Source organism: Trachemys scripta, chromosome 1, assembly GCF_013100865.1.
Source record: "Trachemys scripta elegans isolate TJP31775 chromosome 1, CAS_Tse_1.0, whole genome shotgun sequence".
Lineage (NCBI taxonomy): Eukaryota > Metazoa > Chordata > Testudines > Emydidae > Trachemys > Trachemys scripta.
In genome coordinates this window covers 71,055,560-71,078,039 of record NC_048298.1, presented here as the reverse complement: position 1 = coordinate 71,078,039, position 22,480 = coordinate 71,055,560, and the positions used below count along the sequence as shown (strand labels likewise).

Sequence of the window (22,480 nt, the reverse complement as noted above, 5' to 3'; positions counted from 1 at the left end):
TGGAGGCCATTCACAGCGCATTGGGCGGCCACACTGGCGCCGCAGCGCTGCAGCGGCAGCGCAATACACGCTATTCCTCTCGGGGACGTGGAGTACATGCAGCGCTGCAACCACGGAAATACAGCGCTGCAAATGCCTTGCCAGTGTGGACGGGGAGTGAGTTACAGCGCTGGGGGAGCCTTTACAGCGCTGTAACTCACAAGTGGAGCCAAGGCCTAAGGAGCCACAAGTACTCCTGTTCTTTTTGCGGATACAGACTAACACGGCTGCTACTCTGAAACCTGTAATAAAGCATCGGGCTTCCTAGTAAAATCCAAGTGCATGGTAAGATTATTTTCCTATGGCCCTCTATTTATCAGTCTATGCTTTGCTACTCGACTGAGAGCCTCCTGACTCTTCCATTCCATCTTTGGATCTACCCTTGATGATGCAGCAATAGGAGCTGTGGATTTGGGTTTTATTAATCAGTGCTCTCTGGAACTGTGCCAACACAAAATATTGTCAACCATGCATTTCAAAGGCTTCAGTGACTTATTTCATGCCAATGTGAAGGCAACAAAGTTTGATTTTATGCACCTGAACAATAAAATATTTTAATATTGAATTTCTGAGTATTCCTTATGAAGATACTGTATAAGATTGTATTAGGTCATTTGAATGAAGGTATACAGTACATTACTCAAATCAATCTACCATGCATTATAATATGTAATAAATTTAAAACTTTATTCTTTTTTTTCCTTTCAGTTTTACAAAAGTAGCAGGAATGTGAGATCCTTTCTTCATCATCAAACATGTGCAATCACTAGCAACATTTAAAAACAGCAACCGGGTGATCACAAGTTAGCTTAAATAGCCCCAACTATCCCTGAAGAGCTACTGTGTGCTGTACAAAAGCTGAATAATCCTCGCAGTGTCAGGGGGTGACTCTTCAGCTGTTCAGGATCATGGGATGATATCCTAGCACTCATAAAACAGCAGATTTAAAACACAAGAACATACACTTAGGTAAAGATCATCGTGACAGTATTGGAAGTAATCCACAAGAATTGTCAACACCCTGGAGGCCAAACTAACATGGCTGAGTCAAAGAATTCAAGCTTTTACTCAAAACCAAACAAAAGAATACAGCAAATTCACACTGAATTATGCACGTTAGGAATATGAACATTTTCCTTCACATTTGGCTAATTTTTAATCTTTTACAAGATAACTGGGGAAAAGGGGCATTTGTTGAGAGCACACTTTCAATTTAAATACATACTGAGTTATTTACATAACAACAGAACTGCAATCTGGGCAAAAGTATTGCTGATCTTTATTGCCTAGTGATTTGCATAAAATAATTTATCACATTTATGAAGGCACATTGATAGAAAAGGAACCATTTCAACATTTTTTTAAAAAATTATTGTTTTTAATTCATTATAAGGGGATTTGTTTTGGCCCCTGCATTTAGAAAAATACCATTTGGTTTTCAAGACCTAATAATCTTTGCTTTAAATATTTACATGGTAGTTTCTTCCCATTCAAGTTCCACATCACCTACAACAGAAACAAATACATTAAATTAAACTGCTTTTTAAATGAACATTAACCAATTACTGATAACTCTTAGTATGTATTTGAAAGAATTTCTGTTGAAAAATGTAAATAGCTTGAACAATGACTGATACCATAATCGGTGTTAAAGGGCAGCAGAAAGCCATAACTTTGCACTTATCAAGCCTCCAAGTGCTTGTCAAAGTATGCTTATTAGTACGAACAAATCAAAGCACCTGCTAGGAAAAAATAACTTTGGAACAATCCGTATCTACTTACCTTCCATGGCATCCAAAGAGTCCATCTTTTGCAGTGCTGAATAATTTACAAAACATATGGACTGACTGCTTCCCTTGCTTGTCAATAGGTCCAAAACACACTGATGCAAAAAAATATACTGTGCCTGTATGATGTAAAAGTTAGAGGTTACTTGACATGAATTTATGATGAAAAATTTGCTTCTAATAACAAAATATTTTAACACAATTTTGAATAAAAACCTATAGATGTTCTGAAAGTAATTCTAGTTTTGCAACTTGTTCCAACCCTTTGATAATGTCTTATGTCTGACCCAATTCTGATAATTATGAATGATCAATTATTAGTCTATAGGCATGTTAATTACTATGCACAGTCAAATATACAAAAATCATTCCAAACATAACTGAAGATAATAGACTGCATCACACCATTCCCTCAAAGCTAGTTATACATGAAAAAATGTGTTCAGCTTGTTTTTCAACATTTGATTCAGACTGAAGGAGCTGAACCACATATATCAAGCACTTAAATGAAGAAACTTTCCTCCCTCCTAGCACGCTGAAAGCCAGCAGGGTGCAGTCAAATGCAAAAAATCCACTAAATTCCATTCACTTAATACGTGGCCTGTTCATGACGGAAAAAACAAATAGCTTCTAAAGATAGATGCCTGTTGTAGAGGGCATTTTGAGAACCAGCTTAGAAATAAAAATGTTGACTTTCTTGGCTTTTGTGCATTGGGATAAAACTCTTAATCGTTCAAACTGTTTCTAATACATAATGAGGGTTTCATTTAGATGGTTATGTCTCTGGATCAGTAATTCTCAAGCCACAGATAATTGAAACAATAAACTTTCAGAGCTGCTGCAGTATATAGTAGCAATACATATTTTTTTGCATATATTGTTTCCTGAAATCCTTATTGACGTGATAGGGTGCTTCAAAATACCTACTGTAGTAAAGCCTTTTTTGGGGAAGATATCTTGTTCTGTAATTGAGCCATCAGGCAAATATGAGCTGTGACCTGACAGACTGAAGTTACTACAACATACATCTTTTAAATAGTTTATATTATTCAGATTTTGAACCCCAAAGGCTGTAAAGTCTGTTGTGCCAAAGCAGCGCCCACTTGTATGCACTAAAAATCTTTCTGAAATTCCCACTGGGGCAAGAAAAAGGATGAAGGGGAGCACATGATGTGCCAAAACCCTTTTTGTAGGGTCTTTTCCTGGGGAAAAAAATCATTCATTAGGGACTAGACTGTGCATTTTACATACAGTAGAACCTCAGAGTTAAGAACACCAGAGTTATGAACTGATTGGTCAGCCACACACCTCATTTGGAACCGGAAGTATGCAATCAGGCAGTAGCAGAGGGGAAAAAAGCAAATACAGCACAGTGTTGTGTTAAACGTAAACTACTAAAAAAAAAGGGGGGAAAGTTTTAAAAAAAAAAGATTTGACAAGGTAAGGAAACTGTTTCTGTGCTTGTTTCATTTAAATTAAGATGGATAAAAGCAGAATTTTTCTTCTGAATAGTAAAGTTTCAAAGCTATATTAAGTCAATGTTCAGTTGTAAACTTTTGAAAGAACAACCATAATGCTTTGTTCAGAGTTACAAACATTTCAGAATTATGAACAACCTCCATTCGTAACTTTGAGGTTCTACTGTATAGCCCAGAGTAAGGGGCCGTGTGTAGCTAAAACACCCCTGAGGAGTCCATATGGTGGCGTGTAGAGTACAGACGCTGCACACGCAGCTAGCACAGGTATAGATAGCAGTGTAGATGGTGAGCCCTGGCTTAGGCAGGTAGTGTACAGTGCCCTACATTCCTGAACCCTAGGGTATATATCCCGTACAGCTCTCTACACACCCACGCAGGGGGAAGGCAGGTCTACACTGCTACTTTTAGCAGAGCATTTCCCTGCCACAGTGAAAGACTCAAGTGGGAAAAGGCTCTAGGCTGCTGGAACCTTTCTCCTCTATCCCCACTGCTGGAGGCTTTCGCTACTGCATGTATCTACCCACTATACAGAGTATGGTCACTGCAGCATGTAGTGACCTGTACCCTACACACCGTCACAAGTGCAGGCAGTTGCAGACAAGGTCTCGGAGAGACACAATGCCTCCCAGAGTGCCTCGGTTGTGCTGGAGGGGGAAAAGGGAGTGGTTTTCTATAATCCTTTTTAAGGTACAGCTTACTCCTTAACCAGTACTGCTGTAGGGTTGCCAACTTTCTAATCGCACAAAACTGGACACCCTTGCCATGCCCCCTGCTCTGCCCCTTCTCTGAGGCCCCGCCCCCCACTCACTCTATCCCCCCCGTCGCTCGCTCTCCCACACCCTCACTCACTTTCACCGGGCCTGGACAGGGGCTTGGGGTGCGGGAGAGGGTGAGAGCTCTGGCTGGGGGTGCAGGCTCTGTGGTGGGACCAGAAATGAGGGGTTCAGGGTGCAGGAGAGGGCTCTGGGCTGGGGCTGATGGGTTTGGACTGCAGGAGGGGGCTCAGGGCTGGGGCAGGGTGTTGGGGTGTGGGAGGGGCTGCGGGCTCAAGCTGGGGGTGTGGGCTCTGGGGTGGGGCTGGGGATGAGAAGTTTGGGGTGCAGGAGAGGGCTCAGGCCTGGAACAGGAGGTTGGGGTGCAGGAGGGTTTCGAGGTATGGGCTCTGGGAGGGAGTTAGGGTGTGGGAGTGGGTTCTAAAGTGGGGCAGGGAGTTGGGGTGCAGGTGGGGGTTTGGGGTGCAGGCTCTGGCCGGGTGGTGCTTACCTCTGTCGGCTCCCGAAAGCAGCTGGCATGTCTGGCTCCTAGGCATAGGAGCCGGGGGGCTCTGCATGCTGCCCATGCCCGCAGGCACCGCTCCTGCAGCTTCCATTGGCAGTGGTTCCTAGCCAATGGGAGCTGCGGAGCTGGTGCTCGGGGCAGGGGCAGTGGGTGGAGCCTCCCTGGCTCCCCCTGCACCTAGGAGCGGGAGGGACATGTCGTCTGCTTCCAGGAACGGTGCAGAGACAGGCCAGGGAGGGAGCCTGCCTTAACCCCACTATGCCACTGATTGGACTTTTAATGGCCCGGTCAGCGCTGCTGACCAGAGCCGCCAGGATCCTTTTTCAACCAGGTGTTCCAGTCTAAAACTGGACGCCTGGCAACCCTATACTGCTAGCTGACACATAAAGTGTTGTGTATAGGGGGGAACAAGGGAGTTGAGTCATGGCCTGGCCTAGTCCCTGCCCCTCCCTGGGGACAGTGTCTCATGCACAGCCCCTGCACTCTCCTGGCACCTAGAGTTAAGATTCAGGTAGACAGGCTGGCAAGGAGGGAGTCGCTACTCCTCTTCCTATTTCCCTGCACAGCTATGTTAAGCTTATTCTTAATCTAGCCCTGTACCAGCTGTTCAAAATTGCAACACAATGGTTTGCAAAAGTAAAACAATTTCAGTGTTATAAATATGGAAAGAAAGGGTGATATTTATTTTATTATATTTTATTCCTACAATTTAAAGAGAGGCTGATTTTTTATTTTTTAATTGCAGGTGGGAGGGAATTGCTTCTGTCTTGGTACCTTTTCTATGCTGACAATTTAAAACCCAAATTAGAGATCGTTATGAGGTGTTTTATAATGGAAATGTCAGAATAGCCTTGACTGCTAAAACCCTGCTTTGTTTAGGGAAACAATGGATGACCCTCAAAAACTAATAAGATTCATTCTATTTCGATCAGTCTCAACGGTGACATGGAGTATTGCACCTATTGGTTCTGCAAAACTGTGCTGGAAATGACTTGGAGAAGAACAAGCTTTCTCATGACACTGCAATATTATACCAAAGTAACAATGACAATACTTCCTGCCTTTGATCAGGTTGGAAATCAGTATTAAGAGAACAGCCTCTTGTGTTACATTTTGGCACTTCCATTTTTGGCCTCTGCCAGAATCTGTAAGCACAGAGGTGAGCAAAAGTGACAAACATAGGTTTTTAAAATAAGCCTTGACCTTATCTATTGTCTTTTTTATTTGTAATAGTTTGGTTCTGTGAGGCCTCCACTGAATGGCCTCCCACTGAGGCCATTTAGATTATTTGATTTGCAGTGAAGGGTGTAAGACTACTGGTTCCAGTACTCCTTACCACAGTAAAATCCCAGTGATAGGAGTTCTGTTATTTTCTCACCTAGCTACATGTGCTACATTTAAACTTACCTGTGATGGTCCTCACTCTGGGGCTGGTTGGTCAGGGTTAAGGCCTGTGACTGCAGGGGGGTTGTTGGTAGGGGAGCTTGGGCCCCCCCATTCCACTGGGCTCTGAACCAGGGCCCTTTGAGTGCTATCAGTGATCTGACAGCTGAGGCTGCTTAAGGTTGCCTTCTCTGGGCCTCTTCCCATCTCCCCTCCTGCAACTGTCCCAAAGTCATGATCCGGGTTAAGGCAGTGTGAAGGGTGCCCGCTCATCATACGGCACCTTCTGATGGTGGCATCTTCTCAGGCGCCACCTGCCTCCACCCACAATATGGCCCACCCTCCTGGGCCAGCTCAGGGCTTTCCTCTGCTGGGATAGTCCAAACAAAAAATAAAGGGGATTACCAAAGTCTAGAGTTCATATGGGGGGGGGGGAGGGAAGAGGGGAATGCTTCCCTCTCCAGCTGTCTGTAGCAGGTCCTCCTTTCTCTCAGGGAGGGATCTTTGGGCAATTGTCTTAGGGAGAGATGTCTGCCTTCCCTCCACTCTCATCTGCTGGAGCTGCAGGTCGCAGGTCTGCTCTCTTCCCTGGTCTGCCACTGCCACCAAATGAGCTGTTCCCCTGCCTTTTAACCAGTGGCGTAGCCAGCTTCTAAGAGGAGGGGGAGCAAACATAAAAAAGGCGCCCCCCTTGGCTCCTCCTCTGGCCACGCCCCCTTGGCTCCTCCTCTGGCCACGCCGCCCCTCCCCCCCATGGCTCCTCCAGCCCTGCCGTGCCACCCCCATGTCCCCCCTCGCTCCTGCGGCTGCCGACCGCCATGCTGCCCCCCCCTCTCCTCCGGCCGCTTTTGGAAAGGCGGGGGAAGCGGCTGCTTCCCCTGCACCCCGCTAGCTACGCTACTGCTTTTAACTCTTCCTCCAGTAGGGAAATTTCCAACAGGTGTGGCGGGGCAGGACAGGCTGGGCCCAGAGCAGTTCCTTTACCCCTTGTTGCCCAGTGTGGGGTTGTACACCCCATCATACTACCAAACTGACATTTGCTAGAGAACAAACAGAATAGAATGGATATTTTTTTAACCCCCTACAGCCATCTATTGTTACTAGAGAACTCTACATTTTGATGCCAACCATTAATAAACAGAATAAAGAAGGGAAAAATATCCCAAATGATAAACAACCAGACCACAATATTTTCCATGTGACATTGTACCATGGTCTCAATTTTCATCCTAAGATTCCAAAATTTCAGATTTATAGGTTCAACTGCTGGAAAGGACAGACTAACTTTACACATCACCTTCATCTCACTTCTCATATTCTCCGATCCAATATGGGTAGCAGGAATGTTTCCCAAACCGAACAAGCCTCCTTTTGCAGGGCATATCTACACAAACACTTATTGCATAGCAAGCTGGGAGGTAAATCTACAGTGCTCCAGCATGCTGCACACTAACTGCCTATATGGACCCTTCTAGTGAACATTAAAAGTTCCCTAGTGCACTTTGCTGTACTGCTCTTTCAAACCGTGGCAAGTCAATGCACACTAGGGAACACCTAGTGCACATCAGCAGGGTCCACATGGACAGTTAGTGTGTGGCACACTGGAGCTCTGTAGATTAACATCCCAGCTAGCCTCAAACTAAGTATTTGTATAAACATGACCACAAATAGCTTTGAAACCATCAGGCTGTACTCGTCAGAATGCCAGCAGGAGACTAAATCTCAATATAAAGCACCAATAAGCTTGTAAGTCACCTCTTAGACAAAGAGGTTCAAACTGATACCACACTTTCTGCTGGCAAGGAAGAGTATGCGATGAACTAGCAACTGGGTCAAGAGTGACCCTTCCAAAGGGTCTGAACCTGCACCCATTGAGGTCTGACCCCAACAACAAGAACACACCCCTTATTAGCTCAGTCTAAGACCCGCGGTTCTTACAGCTAAGCACCCTTAATTATAGTGGTTGAGTTAGATCAAGGATCTCAAACTTTTTCATACTGTGTACTGTATCTTAATACAGATGTTATCTCATAGCCATTTCCTTTTCCATTCGTGGGTGACATCCAGACCCTATTAACGTCAGTGGGAGTTTAGCCACCTGCTTCAATGGAACCATAGTTTCACCTCATGATTATATAAGAACCCTGAGGCAACTACAGCAATTGCTTACAATTTAACTGCTAGAAATAAGCAGGAAGAGTCAGCACCATGTTACAAGCCTGGTCTCCAGGGACTACTGGTGCTTCTCACACCACAATTTAAAAGCCTCTGAATTAGATAATACTATTAGACCTACAGGAATGAATACAAGGATTACACTGAATTGGTGCATTAAGGACAGCTTCAAATTCCACTAAGGCTCCATGGAAAGCAGCAGCATGTACCCAGATCTCTAAGCCTAGGATAGTCCTTTTACTATCAGTTCAATTATTTTTCTCTTAATAACTTATACTCACCTTGCATATGATTGCTAAAAATGTATCTTGTTGTAGGCCCATAGAAGTCTCTTCAAACACTTATCTTACAAATACTGAAGAGTGCATATAACTTAATTCACTTGTGTAATCTTATTTAAGTCAATTTAAAATAAGTCAGTCAATGGGACTATTGATATGGGTAAAGTTAAGCACATGTTTAAATTTTTGGAGGATGGAGCTCTATATTTATATAAACTTACTTGACAGAAAGAAGTTAATAAAGCCAAATATAATAAGATATGGGCAAATCAGTTTGGGTTTAAAAAAATTACCTGAACCTTCACCCAAAATTCAAAATAAACCTTTTTACAAAGTCTGAGGTTTGATTTATTTTTTAAAAACACTACCTTTCATCTTTCCACTCCTTGGCTGGGAGAAGTGTCAAAGACTTCAAGAAAGCCTACTGGTATAATGCTTCCAATCCAATCGGGAGCAGGAAGTACTAGAAAACTTACAATAAGGCTGATTTTCACAAGTTTTGCTGCTCATTTTTGCAGTATTACAGAGAACAAAATGTTTTCTTAACATAGGATGTATATAAATTCTATATGTCTTACCAGGTTCTGTACCATACACATTCTTTCACTTCTCAGCTCAGCTACAAGTCCATACATGTCCACAAAATCATGATCATTTATATGTTGTGTTAAGTGATCAAGTGCAATATAAACCCCTGTTCTTCCAACTCCAGCACTGTAAAGAATATATATAAAATAAAATATAGTTTTTACACTAATTATTTTAATATATATAATTGCAAAGCTTCAGTATAGCGGATCCAGTGGCTGGAAGTTGAATCTAGACAAATTCAGACTGAAAATATGGCTTACATTTTTAATGATGAGAGTAATTAACCATTGAAACAATTTTGCAATTTTCATCATTATTAAGTTGATGGACAAGGACATATTCATCCAATGTCTCCAATAGGAGAATCCTCCAACTCCCATCTCAATTGCTGTATCTTGATGTACAGCAAAGAGGAGCTGTGGTGCACATTTAATGGGGCTACATGATAATAATAATATTCCCCCTGTAACTGAACCCTTATCCATGGATTCTCCCGTAGTTATGGATTCTCCATCATTGACAAATTTTAAATTTTTAAGAGTGGATGTCTTTCTAAAAAGATATGCTCTAGGAATAATTCTGGGGTAGTTCTATGACCTGTGCTATACAGGAGATCAGACTAGGTGATCACCATGGTCCCATCTGGCCTTTGAATCTATGAATTCAAAACCTCGAAAAATAAATTTATCATGAAAAGAAAATTGGGCGAAAACTAGAAGCTTTATCCACCCTCTCACTCTGGTACCTTTATTGACTGGGATAAAATGGAATCTAGATGTGAACTCTGACCTGGCTTTGGTTTTGCAAAGCCAAAGCCTGACTCATGAGGTGCAGCTAAATCAAAACTATCCTATTTAGCAAACTGTAGGAATTGGAAGGAGCCAAAAAGCTTTTATATGAATCCCAACAAACTTTGCTGTTTTGAATGCAACAAAACTGCAATCACAAGTGTCGGAGAAAAACAGAGTTCTCACTATTTGTTTAGGTATAGCAAGTCAGATGCTTTATTAACTCTCACACAAGGTTCTGCAAAACTGAAACTTGGATTCCTTGGCGCATTTCTATTAAAAACTAAACAAAACAAAGAGGACTTCTATACAGTGAATTGTTATACAAGAAAAAACATTTGAAAAAAGGTGGGAATAGCTAGCTAGGCTGAAGTGGCAAGTCCAACACACTTGTGGCTAGGGGTATTCTTAATTAAGGGGTTTGAAAATTAACAGGGTTACCTTAAAATCATTCCCACATTTATAAGCAAGCAGAGCAAAAAAGGCTGGGCAGGAGTAACATGATCATGTTTGCTCACCAAATGTGTGACTGCACTCTGTAAAAGCTGCAACATGTGAGAAGCTCTGCTAAGTGGTATTATAATAAATGAATCCTGTGGTTATGAGGACATGTGTTGCTGCTGCAAGGTCATAGTGATATAAGCAAGGGAACATCCTTAGTATGGGCTGTGGGCCAAATTCTCTGTCCCCTTTGCAACTCTCTGCAGTGAAAAGGAGATGGAATCTGGCCCTATCTCCCATCTGAGGACAACCACCAGCATGGGGGAGTCCTCAGAAGCATAGAGCCAGTGTAGTTGCCTCTTCCACTAGTCTCTAGTGTAGGGGTTGCGTTGGGAGCAGGGAAGAGGAGTGGCAGGAAAGCATTATGTTCCAGCAGTGGCCATTTGGTGGATAGTCTCTTAGTGGCATTGATAGTTGGAGCAAGTTAGAGAAGTCCCAATGCATTATAGGCTGAACACAGATGAGGGATGGAGCAGAGAATTGAGAGCTGAAACCAAATCGCTCAGTGTCCCCTCACACTGAGCACAGCAGAGAATCTGGAACATGGTTCTTAGCCTGAATCACTACTTCAGAATGTGCCCACTGAGTCAGTGGGGACACTGAGAGACCATCTGGAAATGTGGAAAAAACTGTATAACATGCAGACCTGCTGACCACCTTACTGAAGAATTAGCCTTGCTCAGACACAGACTCTTTGAAATGATAGTGTAATGGTGCAGAGAATGAAATCAATGGGAGTGATGAGAGCTGAACACATCTCAGAACCAGACCACTTATTTAGCTCTCCAACATATAGATTTGGGCATCTATTTTTAGGATCCAGTTTTGAAATCTGGCCTTTGAATATGAAAGGGATTGTAGATACAACCTTCTATTCCAAGTCTCCATTCTTTGCTCGTTCCCATATAGTTTCTGTCTTCTGATAATATATGATATGTAGATTTTAAATAAACTTTTCAACACTTCTTCCCTTAAAGAAAACTATAATTATGGTAGAAGTCATTAAAAAGTCAACATTTGTCAAGTGTTACCACACACACATCTCCTATTTTAAGTAAATAGGAAATCTGAAGTGAACTTTAATGTGATTGTATGGTAAATACCGGACTAACTCTTTCACTGACATCATATCAGTTGGATTGCTTGGGGTGGAAGGGAAAACACAAACTGGTCTTCTACCTCCAGAAAGAGTTGAGGAACATTGCTTGTGTGAAAGTAGAATGAATTATATTGTTAAAATAGAATGGATTAAAGAAATACTGTATGTTCCTTTAAGCAGGAATAAGGAATGTTGAAATATAGTTGTCAGGAAGAGAAACATTAAGGTATGAAATAATGGGTCCACTTAAGCTAATGGTGGGCATTAACAGGAGATCGGTAATAGTTAGTAAGGAAATAAGATATGTATATCTAGTCCCAGGTAAACTTATCAGTTCTGCTTCCTTTTGTTATCTTGTTAAGTTCGTGCCCTTTTATCTGTATAAATAAGATAGTTTGAGTCTTGCATGGTGCTCACATTATCTGGGTGTGTTAGCAGAGCGCTTTGCTAATAAACAGACAAATTGTGAGGAAATCTGAAGTGAACTTTAATGTGACTATATGGTAAATACCGGAATAACTCTTTCACTGATATCATATCAGTTGGATTGCATGGGGTGGAAAGGAAAACACAAACTGGTCTTCTACCTCCAGAAAGAGTTGAGGAACATTGCTTGGAAACTTGCACTGCTGCCAGGGCTATACTCTGAATAAAAGAGCAGCCTTTTTTTCCCACTGCTTTCAATCTGGCAACTTTCCTGCACACTAATATTCACTTAAATGGTATAATACTTTAAACTGATTTCATGTATGTACTTAATTCTCTGCTTACCTGCAGTGAACAACCATAGGTGTGTTATCATGTGCTCGACTTGCACGGATCAGCTTGACAAAATGGATTAATGGTGCTGTAGTTTCAGGGACTCCATGTTCAGGCCAGGCAGTAAAGTTACACTGACGTACCATCATACAATCCCCATGCTGGCAAGCACAAATTAGATACAAGTTCTGTATTAGAATTTTGAAACAGACCCATATTAGATCTAAAAGTGAACTGCACTGTAACACCTAAGTTTCCCTCGCACATTCTTCTAAATAACCTTACCTAAAGAGGAAAGTTTGAGACTTACACTGTTGTCAAATGTACTAGCATTAGGAGATAACTTCTTGTGCATGGGTTTAATGACTGTTGTTTATGGGAAGCTGGCAGCAGTCCACCAATGGGAAAGTGTTAATGACCTCAGCCAGCAGGAGACTCAACTCTCCCCTTGACTTTACAAGCCAGACGGGACCTGTGTCCACTTTGCAGATTACAAACTGAAGTGTCTCCAGGTCTTCTAGTAGCTCAATGAGCAAAGCTGGCTGAAACTCAATCAGAGAAGGTGTTCCATCTGACCCTTCCCTATACTGACTTGCTACTGTCGAGGCAGCCAACTGATCCAATTCCAATTACTCTTTGGCCAGAAAGCAGGGGGAAAGTATATGTGAGCGACTACCCCGCTATAGCAGTTATGATAATTCATAAAAGCACGAAGTGATGACCTGACTTCTTAAGTACTGTATAATGCATAAGGACAATTTGGATCTATGTTAGTAAAGTAGGATGTGGTGACGGGGATTATGGATGCAAAATGTACATGTTGACTTGCATGGAAAAAACCTTAAATAAACAAACAATAACTCATCCATTTGTGGGTTTAAAACAAAGAGCAAACTGAAAGACAAAAATACAAGATACTTAATCGGCATACTGATAAATGGCACAATTTAAGGTGTAATGTATTTTAGTGACTGCATACGGAACGCTTAGAGAGCATGACTTGTGTTTTCTGAAAGCCTCATATTGGTTAACAGATATGAATTTGTGTTTTGCCAGCATACATTTCTGGCTGTAAACCCCCTTTTACTGTGGCTGCTTCTGTGTTCTGTTTTAACTACAAAACAAATTTATCATATCTCACAATCTTGTTTTTAAATGTTTCATTGCTCTGTACTATGTACACAATGTATTCCTAGGAGTCTGATAATTGGGATGTTGCCTACTTGTTACCCCTGTTTCCACTAGTGTGTGCCAAGAAAAGATAATGCATCTTTACGTTTGGACATGGAGGGTCACATCCTAGGGTCTGGCAGAATTGCACACTATATATGTCAGTGCTGGAGGTCCAAAGGAGGCATAGAATTGTCTTGGCCACTATATGCAGGACTGATTCCTGAGCCTAAGTGCTCTTCTAGTTGTTACTGGCTGCTAATGGTTACAAAAGCCTGAAACCACAGAAAGTGCAAGTGGTGTTAAGACACCGAGAGCCACTTGTATTGAGGTGAATCTCCCAGGGCTGGTTATGTCAGCTCTATAGTTCACTACTGCTGCTGATGCAGTACAAAGCAGCTGCACTGTTCCAGAGAATCTCACCCTTGGTTGCTTTATCTGGGAGGGATGCATTAGAAGGGATTTTTATCATTCCCAAATTTTTATAATTACTCCCTTCCAGAAAAGATATTGAGATAGTCAGGTAGAAACTTTGGCTCCCAGCAGATTAGAGATTCAGTATCCCTGATATTCTACTTCCTATCATCTGGGTTTCACATATCAGTTCCATGCGACAGAAACTGGAGACAATTTTCAAAAAATTAAAAATATTCAGAAAAAACAGACAATGCAATGTATGCAAATTTGGGATTAAAAGAAGAACTTTTAGGGACAGCTGAGTGGGATGGAACACATTTGACATTCACTGGGATTTAAGAGTGTATTTTTATAAAAGCATTTTTCACTTTTCCCTTACCCTTTCAATTTTTAGATCCCTGATAGTCCAGTCTATGTGAATATCTTCCACTAATTTGGTAATCACTATATCTCCAAACACTGTCACTGGTTTGTTGTCTTCTGGCCAGTATTGGTGACATCTTACCTGCAGTCAGAGGACACTGCTTATTAACAATGAACATATATAATTCTGATAGAAAGCATATATAATTGACAGTTATTGCATGCATTGTTAACTGATATGCCAGTAACTTACCCGTCCTTTTTCAAAACATTGCGTAAGCATCACCAGCGTTTTTGCTCTAGTCTCCCACACCATTCTCCAGAAATCACCTACTGTTCCTGGTAATGGTCCCTGAGTAGCAATAAACTCATTTGGACACAAGTAGCCCTACAATGAAAACATTTAATATATATGTATATACACAAACAAAAAGTGTTTGTGTGTGTGTGTGTGTGTGTATGACTCATAATTATGCCTGCCACCATATCAACAGAGTTTGTGAATTTGTCAGATATATACATTAAACAGGGATAGGCCAGCCAAGTTGTTGCATTGGAAACCTCCAAGGATAGCCTAAGTGATGTGGATAATTCAATAGGTGAGATTCTTTCCATTGAGTAGGTCTGATCTCAGCCAATGCCCAAATACTTTAGAGGCCCTGTGCTACTGGAAGTGGCATCCTTTAAAAATATGTTAAATTGAAGTCATGGCTACTTACAGTCATTCAAAATATCCCAAGGTTACAGCCTATGGCTGTATTACCTTTACTGCAGAGTTTCACCCATGATCTTGGGGCAGCTGTGGCTGGGGGCATGGTTGTGCAGCTCTATTAGTGCAAAACTGCTACGGATCCAGAGCTGGTGGGAGCCCACATACATTGTCTTGTCCTCCAATTGATCAGCCCAGGTTCAGAGGTGGCCTTTTTCCTGCCAAAGGGTTGGGAGGAACCTCAGCCCTGAAAAGTGATGTTCTAAGTCTCTCTCTGAGAGAGGATCCCCTGAAGTCACCCTGTGGGTTTTTCCATGGAAGGGATGATCTTGGTTTCTGTTTTTGTACATAATTCTAAAATGAATTAAAAGCATGAGAGCAGTTTTTTCAAGCAGAGATTGCAGTACATGTGCCCCTTGGCTGTCCTTCCACAGGATGGAACCAGTTTTCTTAAAGGGGCCATTGGTGCACCAGGAGCTCTATGCATTATATAAAATTAAAAAAATAAATGTTACATTGCAGAGCTGATAGTCCATCATGGAGTTCTGGTAATTAAACAGAACAAACAGTGCAAAAGTTTATTAGCCTCATCAAAACTCCTCAATGGAATTACAGTCCTATAATTCACAGCTGCCTGTTATTTATTTGATATATAATATACATAACAGGTGGCAGTGGGAAACTACACTAATCCTCCCTAGTTGAACAGTGAAGTGAGGAGCTATAACTCAGGGACGCAAAGCTCTGAGTTAATTATTTGCTTTCTCCCTTCGTGGGTGAACCAATAAAAATAAAAGTAGCATTCAAATTCCCACTTATTATACAGTATATACAAGGTGTTTCTCTCTATATCTATCTATCTACCTACTGCTAAGAGTTCTCCCATGCAGGCATTTTTGCTTGCTTCTGACTTATGCAGGCATAATGCCTTTTGTCACCATTGATGGGATATTGCAGCTGCCAAGCCCACCAATTCTCAGAGCTATAACTTTGCTCTTTATAGATCTCTCTCCCTTTCTCTGTGTGTGTGTGTATATATATATATACACACACACAGAGAAAGGGAGAGAGATCTATAAAGAGCAAAGTTATAGCTCTGAGAATTGGTGGGCTTGGCAGCTGCAATATCCCATCAATGGTGACAAAAGGCATTATGCCTGCATAAGTCAGAAGCAAGCAAAAATGCCTGCATGGGAGAGCTCTTCGCAGTAGCACTTTCCGCAGCCTTTTTGAAGGTGCTGTGTGAGCTTCCCAGCATCAGCTGTTGAATGCTAGCCAGTGAGGGGAAGAGTGGAGACCTGTCCATCTTCGGGCTGGTCTACACTGGTGGGGGGGATCGATCCAAGATACGCAACTTTAGCTACGCGAATAGCGTAGCTGAAGTTGAAGTATCTTGGATCGAATTGCCTGGGGTTGACACGGTGCGGGATCGGCGGCCATGGCTCCCCCGTCGACTGCACTACCACCGCTCGCTCTGGTGGAGTTCCGGAGTCAACGGTGAGCGCATTCGGGATGCGATATATCAATCCCGGATAAATCGTACCCTTCAACTCTACTCAGAACACCACCTCAGAGGCCCGGAGCATGGCAAACAGTACTACAGCTGTGTAACAGGATTTGTAACAGGGCGGAAGGTCTTTTCTGTTGACCCACCCTGTTAGAACACTGTATAAAGTGATGAGTAAGTTTTGCTGACTAATAGAAAGGAAGGATGATGTTTAAAACAGTGGGATGGGAGTCAGGACTCAGAAGACCAGTGTTCAATACCCAGCTCTGCTACAGACTTTCTGTATGACCTTGGGCAAGTCTCAGTGCCTCAGTTTCCTGTCTGTAACATGGAGATAATACTATTTTCTTTTACCTACTCTTTGCTGTCTCATCTATTTATATGGGAAGACTTGCATGGCACAAATTGTCTCTTATTTTGTTTGTACTGTGTGTAGTGCAATGGGGTTTTGACCTCAGTTGGGGCCACTGTAATAAAAACAATAAATAATTATAATAATAATTGCAAGAGGGATAGCTTGATTGTTTTACCAGGATGCATGAGGGGGGCATTACCATGGTTCAGGGAAATAAGGGCAGAGACAGGGAGATCCTGCAGAAAACCCTGAGAAACAGATAAGTGTGGGGAGAAATGTTCTGCTATTATTACTTGAGTTACCAATAGGGCCAAACTCTAGGGAAGGCATTACTTGGAGCAGGGTGGGAATGACATCTATTCTGTTCTGCAGAAAGACTGGAGGAAAGAGACACTGTGCTACCTCCCCTCCATCAACAGAGTATTTTAATAATCTATTTTGTCTATGTTCGAACACATCAGCTTATTCAATTGTATTAAAATATTTTGGTAGCAGCTATGTCATTGAACAATATCACAGCTACTGTGTTGTCAGGTGGCATATTTAAATTTTTCCTCATCAAAATTAGCATGAAATAATAAGGATAAAATAAAATAGCATAAAAACATGTTATCTATTGTTACAGGAATATTCAGTTCAGTTCTATTTATTTTTACATAGCATCTTTTATACAATACCCCAAAATCCTTAACTAAGAAATACAAAATAGCGCCATATCCAGCACCACTGACATGAATGGGATTTTCACAATTGGCTCCAATGGGAACAGGATGAGACAATTTCCAGAAATGAATTAGCTGACTACAGTTGTTTTACTATTAATAAACACAACCCAACAATAAAAATGCACAAATCAAATTAAATGTTTTAAAGCTAATTATGTTCAATGATACACTTGGACACATGAATTCATAGTGCTGGAAGTGACAGTGTGGCCACAACAGCTGCAGTAGATGGAAAAAACATTAGAAGCATGTTCTGATATAAAATATATTCCCTTTTAAGTCACTTTGTAAAAGAACATAAAAATAGAAAAAATGTGATGAACATTATGAGAGACTTCCAACTTACAGACACATAGCTGGCATTGATGTAATCCGATCCTGGAATACCAGCATCAGCTATCAGCTTTACTCTGTTGTTATTATCTATAGCAGAAATAAAGTCTATTTAATTGAGATGTTTACTTGTAAACTATAGTGACATGTATCAGATGTTGCTATGATGCTGAGAATTCAAAATTAATGTTTAGCTAATTTTATTAAATCTACCTTGGCAAAACAGTACAGTAATTGCAACTCCCAAGAACTATTTAACCAGCCTGTTTGGTTGTATAATCACTCTCCTTCCTTGCTCTTTACATTTCAATGCATTTTTCTCATGATGATTATTTCTAATGCAAACGTCTAAGGCCCAATCCTGCAATCTGAGGTGTGCAGGCCTGTTGTGCCTTTGCAGAGCCAACTGCCTTTGATGAGGTGGTGCAATGGTGATGCGGTCCTCTGTCTGGATCAGACTACAAGCCTGGGCCTAATCATTTATATTTGTTTGTTCTGTTATATTCTGCTACCACCAGGCCATGTCCTGAGGTCCTTATTGAGCTTTAACTCATTCTTTAGCCAGGCAAACCCCTAAAACAGGAAGTCGGCATAAGTGAGAACTGAGTAAAAATTGAGGAAGGACCTCAGAATTTGGCCCATTATAAGTATATAGAAGTGATGAAAAATAGGAAAGATGTCGTGTGTGAAAAAGATTCTGAATCGGTACATACTGAAATCAATTATCCATTTCCTGGCATTTGCTTCTGCAAACCAGTAAAAAGAAAGGATATTATAAAACTAAAGATTTCTGACGCACTTCTGACAATGTTATTGGGTAACATGAATATCAGTTTTTAGCAATTGTAAATTAGAGCACAGAATATGTGTTGAACCAAGCAGCAGATAACAGGAACAGCTGTTCTGTAAAGTTAATAGCACAGAATGTAGCTACATTAACAGAGGAATGCCATGCCCCCCATCTCACATCACAGTTAATGCTTAAAATAATAATGGCATTTCTTGTCTTATTAACTGAAAAATGAAGCAGTGTTGAGTACAGAGAGACAGACTCCTGTCTCCTGTGATAAAATCTAGCCTTGGCTTATAAGTTATCATACAGTCACTCTGATCTTCAATGGAACTCTTGCAGCATATTTGCAAGTAGCTGTAAGAAAGCATCACCAGGCTCCCATGGAAAACAAATGCATAAACATGTGGATTTTACACTTAACTTACTTTTAACTAAGGGGAAAAGTCCAGGAAGAATGTTAAAGAGTTTGCTACTTGGGTTAAATTACAAAGCTAAGAAACTATTCAGGCTAAAATTTCTTGCACCTGCATGTTAAAGCTTGTGAGAGCAAGTTGAAAGCCATTTACAAATAACCCTTACTCAAACAAGTGAACAAAAACAGATTAGTTGATAGTAAATTGTAATATAACATGTACATTATTATAGTAACTTATGTGAGAGACCAAATGAAAAATTCAGATGCATTCCAAACATACACTGTACTTCTACAGTTAGAGAGTAAAAAAGAGAGACCAGTTAGTAAAGACATACATGGCTTTATGTTTGGAAAGCGATTCTTAGACCTGTTCCAAGGCAGATCAGCATCAGTTGAAGCAAGGTCTTGAAGAAACTTTGGAAGTTCCTGTAAGATAATGCATATTTGTTAGAAAGCCTTTAAATTTGCTTTGTGTTCTGTATTACAAATGGATCAATAATATAATTTCCCCTCATATGGTCATTCCGGTAAAAGGAAGGACTTTTCAGTTCTATGATATGTTACACTTCTAAGGGCAGCTGGAGACACCGCAGAAGCATTTCACCTCACCATCAACCCTAGTTACATCAACAGTGTCAGATGCAGAGCTGCAGAAAACACCATCAAGTTGAACAATTTAAGCTTACATGAACTTTCACCTTTAAAAGTCTGGATAAAGTCAGACTATCACCTTTTGTGTTTTTTCCTGTCTTTTCATGATGCCATATAATGTGGTAACAATGTCTTATGTGACTCAGCCTCACTTTTGAGAAATGCCTTTTCCTAATTCCTGTAGCTTGGGAGAGCTCTTGCCACAGCATGAGAACCAGTGAGCATTTAATCAAATAGAGACAACTGGCAATTAGTTATTGCTCACTGACCTGTTCCTGAGGGGGTTGGACAGAGTTATTTTGGGTTCAGTAGCAAGTGAATCATAGTTTCATAACTGTTCATGAATTCTATTACTCAGGGGCAGAGATAGATGAATCATGTGCAGGGAAGAACTTATTTAATGAAATTATATTATATATAAAAGCAGAGTTTCCTAGAACCTAAAAGGGTGAAGAGGAAAATATTCCATGAAGTCTGCTATGGGCCATCAAATGGAGACAAAATTTATGTGTGATCATTAATTTACCATGGTGATGGGCAATACAGAAAAACCCTTAGACAGATCTAATTTACCCACTCTTCCTTCTGTTTGCAAATTATCCACAACCAGACTAACTTTCATATTTTTCTTCATTATTTGATTAATGGTTTATATAAGCATATTACAACCTATGGCTTGCTCACAAATGATTAGCTGTACCTATTGTTTTAACTATTTGTTATTCATAATTTGCCATTTGTGCTGTGTAACTGATCACCTCCTTCACTTAATATTATTTCTGCTCCCTGGCTGAATTATCCCCAAAGCCAGAAAAGCTTTCAAGATAGCTGTGCCAACAACCTGATGTTAATTCTTGTCAAATGCAAGTCTGCATGAGATTTCATGTTAGTTTTCCCTTCTGTGAATATTCTTGTGACAAGAATTTCATGTACAGATATTCACAAACAGCAAATAATATAAATCATAAATAATGTCAAAGAGCAATGGTGTTTGTTATTCAAATTATTTTTCACAAATACTCATTTTAAGCATTCACACAGACCTACTTAATGTCTTCAGTTATAGAGGACAACATAATTTACTGTACTTCATTTTCTTATTAGATTTTATTAATATTTGTAATAAAATATAAGAATTGCCATAATGAAACAAGCCACCCAACAATAAGCAAACTAGTCCATCTAGTCCAGTATCCTATGTCCAACAATTGTTAACACCTGATGCTCAGAGGAGGGTTCAAAACCATCATAGTGTGTCATATGGTGTGCAATTATATTCAGTGGGAAATATCATCCTACTTCCAGCTAATGAGAGGTCTATGCCCTGAACCAGCAATACTGGATGGCCTTTATCATTTTATCCTAGATAGTACAACTACAGGTGCTGTCCTAGAAAGGAAGGATGGTTTTATGGTTAAGGCACAGGATTTGGCGTTAGGAGACGAGGGTTCTACTCTTAGCAGTGCCACACTCTTCTTGTGAAATCACACAGGAGGAAATCACTGCAAAGAGCAATTAGGTGCTCATCTTCCATTGAAAGTCAATGAGAGTTGTGTGACTCACTCCCATTTGTGCCTTTGAAAATCTCTCCCTTAATCTTCATAGGACCATATGCCTCTATACAACTCAGTGAATTTATTCACTCTCTAAGGTTAGCAATTCATCCTCTAAATTTACAAATCTCCTTACACATAATAGTTGACATTACCTCAATGTATGTTAAAGACTTAAACAACATGGTTACCAGACACAAAGTTAATAAAAAACTAAAGAAAATGCTATCACATGTTACAGAACACACATGTTAAGAAAGAGAATGGATTTAGCTATGGTTTCATCCCCTAATTAATAATGTCTGTTGTAAATCTTGCCCTGGATTAAACCTGTGGCCATTCCCAAAACTGATTCTTTCTTCATAGTCAATAGCGTTTCTCTCTTTTGTAAATAACATTTTAATTTATAAAACAGTAATGCCCTGATCTTGCAACTGGATACACTTGGGAGGTCCCCTGAACCCAGGTAGAGCCCAGTTGATTTCTAGGGGTTGAAATCAGGATGCAATAATGGCAGGAAAGTAAAGCTGGAAATGGACAAGTTATAATTTCCTGTATTCATAAAGGGTAACATTCTCCTCTCTTCACACAAAGCTTCTGTAATTGGATTTTGTGTGGGAAAGTAAGCAAGGGTGTTGGGAGGAGGCATTCTCCCAAGGTCTATGGCCGTTTGCAGGAGTTTGGGCCATTATTTCCATGTTAAGTGCATATCCCATGAGACTGACTTTAACTTGCTAATTTGAGTCTGCAGCAGAGAGCCCTCTGTAGTGCAGAGGCATCCTGTGTTGCTGCTCTAACTATGCCCCCATGCCTTGATCTGCCCCATCACAGCTCTTAACTGGTGCTAATGGCCTTGTGCCAGCTCTCTGCACCAGGATGAATTTCACCCCCAACTGATTAATTTAGCACAGGATAAAGATTATTTGGAGTCTCAAATTCAATGATGATTTGTTACAGAAGGAATGTTTCTCTGTAGGGTTATAAACTTTACAGATAGTTCATTTATGCTGTATATATTAGATAACTTTTATGGGAATATGGGGACTTTTGTTGAAATGATATTTGGAGGCAGTTGGAGGTATTCATTAATAGCACTTAGAAAATATATTGTCAAATACTCACCATAACAGTATCAAATACTACACAAGCCTGATTTTGCATAGGTCTCAGGAGACATGCCAAACATTTAGAAAACTGAGGAATCAGAAAATGGGTGAAGCTGGCCTACCACCAGTTAGCATGGCTCTTTACAGCTTCCTTGTCTGCACAGTTGACTGATATGCCCTCCACCAGGAGCACAACCTGCCCCGAGTGCTGGATGGCCTCAGAT

The 22,480-nt window shown here is 40.8% G+C and overlaps 1 protein-coding gene across 1 annotated transcript in view; it reads right to left on the bottom strand.

Annotated features, from left to right (window-relative positions):
- Positions 1-738: 738 nt before the first annotated feature.
- PTPRQ (protein tyrosine phosphatase receptor type Q) overlaps positions 739-22,480 on the bottom strand; it is a 205,334-nt gene continuing 183,592 nt past the window's right edge. Inside the window, exons 57-64 of the mRNA XM_034764828.1 lie at positions 19,282-19,372; positions 17,752-17,828; positions 14,363-14,497; positions 14,126-14,251; positions 12,172-12,320; positions 9,000-9,135; positions 1,822-1,945; positions 739-1,545 (exon numbers count right to left, since the gene is read on the bottom strand). Coding sequence (XP_034620719.1) covers positions 1,508-1,545; positions 1,822-1,945; positions 9,000-9,135; positions 12,172-12,320; positions 14,126-14,251; positions 14,363-14,497; positions 17,752-17,828; positions 19,282-19,372 — 876 coding nt within the window. The 3' untranslated portion in view covers positions 739-1,507. The remainder of the gene's footprint in view (positions 1,546-1,821; positions 1,946-8,999; positions 9,136-12,171; positions 12,321-14,125; positions 14,252-14,362; positions 14,498-17,751; positions 17,829-19,281; positions 19,373-22,480) is intronic.